Raw genomic sequence first — 3,165 nt, forward strand, 5'->3', positions numbered from 1 at the left:
CACCGACTGACTAGTGCCATGTGACTGTAGCAGTCTTATTTTTGAAATTCAGGAAACAACTGTGTTCCAAACAGCTAAATATGCAAGTCCAAAAAAATGAAGGTATGTTAAAAAAAAAAAAAAAGGTATGTTTTAACTGCCACATTCACTCCGAAGCCCATTCATCTCCTTCAGCATCCAATGAAGTACACGATCTGCTTAGCTAAATAAGGTGGCACACACGCTGCACCGCTGACATCACAGGACAGTTGCCCATAAAACTAGACTTCTGAAGCAGGGCTTCAGCTTCACTTTCTCACAGGTCATCATCCTCATCTGGAAGGGCAGTCGTTTGAGCAACCTCTAAATCATGCTCGTACTGTGCTGCCAGCTGGGTCCATGACCACCTCAGGTGGGGCAAGCGCAGGCATGGCAACAAACTCCAAATTAGGGTCTCCAATGAGCTTTCTGGCAAGCCAGAGGAAAGGCTTTTCAAAGTTGTAGTTACTTTTGGCAGAAATGTCATAGTACTGAAGGTTCTTCTTTCGGTGGAAGACAATAGATTTTGCCTTCACTTTTCTGTCCTTAATATCCACTTTGTTGCCACACAATACAGTGGGGATGTTTTCACACACACGTACCAGATCTCTATGCCAGTTAGGTACATTCTTGTAAGTAACTCTTGATGTTACATCGAACATTATAATGGCACACTGGGCTTGGATGTAGTAACCATCGCACAGGCCCCCGAACTTCTCCTGGACGGCTGTGTCCCACACGTTGAACTTGATGGGTCCTCTGTTGGTATGGAAGACCAGCGGGTGCACCTCCACGCCCAGGGTGGCTACATACTTCTTCTCGAACTCGCCGGTCAAGTGGCGCTTCACAAACGTCGTCTTCCCGGTGCCGCCGTCGCCCACCAGGACGAGCTTGAACTGGACCTGCGGCTCTCCCTGGGCGGCCATCGCAGCGATCCTTCCAAAAGACTCTTCGCGCCTGTCCGACTGAAGCTGGAAAGACCGCGGAAGCGCGATTCAAATGCCGGAGACGCCGGGTGAGTGTTTTTCTAAACAGCATGATTAACTCACTGTCCTCTGTGCTAAACAGGCTCTGACTTCACCAATACTGTACAACTTCATCATTTAACAGCTGTATCGGTCATCATGTCTACTCTCACATCATTTTAGTGGTGATGTTAAAAATAAACTTTATTGCACATCAAATTGATTCTGAAATATGAGAATTGATTGATGCTTTATTTTCAGACACAACAAAGAGAAACTGTAAAATGTTTCCTGAAAGTGAAAAATTAAAAGCTTTCAACATCTGGAATTAAAAAAAAAAATAAGTCATAATATGAGTTGGCAATGATAATTATAAACAACAAAAATTGTAATATTTTAAGGCTCTACAGGAAAAAGTAAATAGATTATTTATATCCCTTTCTTGGATATAATTTTCATGACCCTCAAGTAGGTTTCATAAACTATCCCTGGCATTACGTTCTTATCATTCTGAATGAGTATCTGTAAGTGTGAATATCCTTTTCACTAGTTTGCTCATGAGCATTGTTCTTGGAAGTTTATAGCAGAGAACTTCCACAAAAAATCCCCATTAAACACCTCTCACTTAGAAAAGTTCCTTGAGCTCTTTGATCTTTGTTGCAGCTTTCAAATGTTCTTCCTCTTTCTGTAGGTACACATATGCTCTTATTGGCCTTAGAGAACTCATTTTCTACTTTGTCCTCCCAAAACCCACACTGCTGTCTTTCTTATGCTGGACAAGGCTTACTATAGGTCTCTACCAGAACATGACAAAGTAAGGGAATAAAGAGTTTTGTTATCATTACATATAGACTATAGATGTGCTTTTCCTGATTTATAACTGGCATTGTTATGCCAAGCTCTTAGAACATGTAAGTGTGTTGTGGCAGGGGTGCTCCCTTCTCTATTCCCTGACATACTTATATCTATGTAAGGCACGATCTCTCTTTTCTGGACTGAAATATTCCTCAGTTGCATTTTGTTGGGCTGTTTTTCTAGTTTTGTCTGGCTTATACCAAACCTTCCTATGGACCTTTGAGGATATAGCAAGAAACTTATTGTGTAAATAGTTGTAATCAGTGCCATAAAGATTCATGATGCTATTCTCTTCCAGCCATTGGCTTTGAGCTGCTACATATTTTAACTTTGAGACAATGGACTTCCTGCTTGAGCTAGTTGCTCAATTTCCTGATATAATCTTGTTCTTTACAGTATGATATTATCTTCTCTTTCTTACTAATGCAATGTACTATAATATAGCATGTTTCAGGTGTTGGTCTGCCTAACTGGTACAATGCTTATTTCCCCTTGAAGTAAATACCCATGCATTTCTTTCATTGTTTTAATGAAATGCACCAAAATAATATATTTATTATTATTTGACCATGTCCCTCAAATTTCATGTGTTATAAGCTTAATCTCTAAAGCCGTGTATTTATGGTATTTAGCAGTGAATCCTTCGAAGATAATTAGATTTAGGTAAGTTCATCTCATTAGTAGACCAGTGACTTTATAGGACAAGAGCGAGACCTGACCTGAACTACACTGTCACACTGTGTGGAGTGGAGCATTTAGCCTGGTCATGATGCAGCAGAAATTCCATCACCAGAGTAAGTTGGGCCCTTATATTTGGAATTACTAGATTTTAGAACTGTTCAAAGAAATCCTTAGATATTATAACTACCCTATTCTGTGGTATTTGGTTTAAGGAATAACAAAGAGGCTATGATAGTACTGAGTCTCTAGTTTATCCTAAAAGTTTCAAGTGTGATGGGAATGAAGATATTCATAAATCCCCTTGAAATTATTACTCAGTTGTTCTATGAAATTGTTTTTTCCATTTAAATAACTCGTCTCTCCAGCTCTAGAATATGACTTTTTCATTAAACCTCAAATATTTTCCTGAGCTAAAAAGAATTTGTCGCTCAGGTCTCCATACCTAGGGCACTTTGCACTCCCTAGACCTTCAGAAGGTTTTTCTTTCCACAAGGTCCAATTCAGAGGCAACATTTTAAAAATGTTTTTGAACCAGCTTTTGAACCAGTTGATCAAAAATTATGATGCTGGCATCTCAATATTTTGATTTAATAGATTCTGAGGGCTAGCTAATATCAAAATTGTCATGACTGACAGGCATCTTATA

At 39.5% G+C, this 3,165-nt stretch overlaps 1 protein-coding gene across 1 annotated transcript; it reads right to left on the reverse strand.

Annotated features, from left to right (window-relative positions):
* Nucleotides 1-295: 295 nt before the first annotated feature.
* Nucleotides 296-963, reverse strand: LOC119819391 (GTP-binding nuclear protein Ran-like). Its single transcript, XM_038337582.1, is given in 2 exon segments — nucleotides 296-371; nucleotides 373-963. Coding segments are annotated over 2 exon segments (648 nt in total). The 5' UTR covers nucleotides 945-963.
* Between the last annotated feature and the right edge of the window lie 2,202 nt (nucleotides 964-3,165).

This window comes from Arvicola amphibius, chromosome 7 (assembly GCF_903992535.2).
Source record: "Arvicola amphibius chromosome 7, mArvAmp1.2, whole genome shotgun sequence".
NCBI classification, from domain to species: domain Eukaryota; kingdom Metazoa; phylum Chordata; class Mammalia; order Rodentia; family Cricetidae; genus Arvicola; species Arvicola amphibius.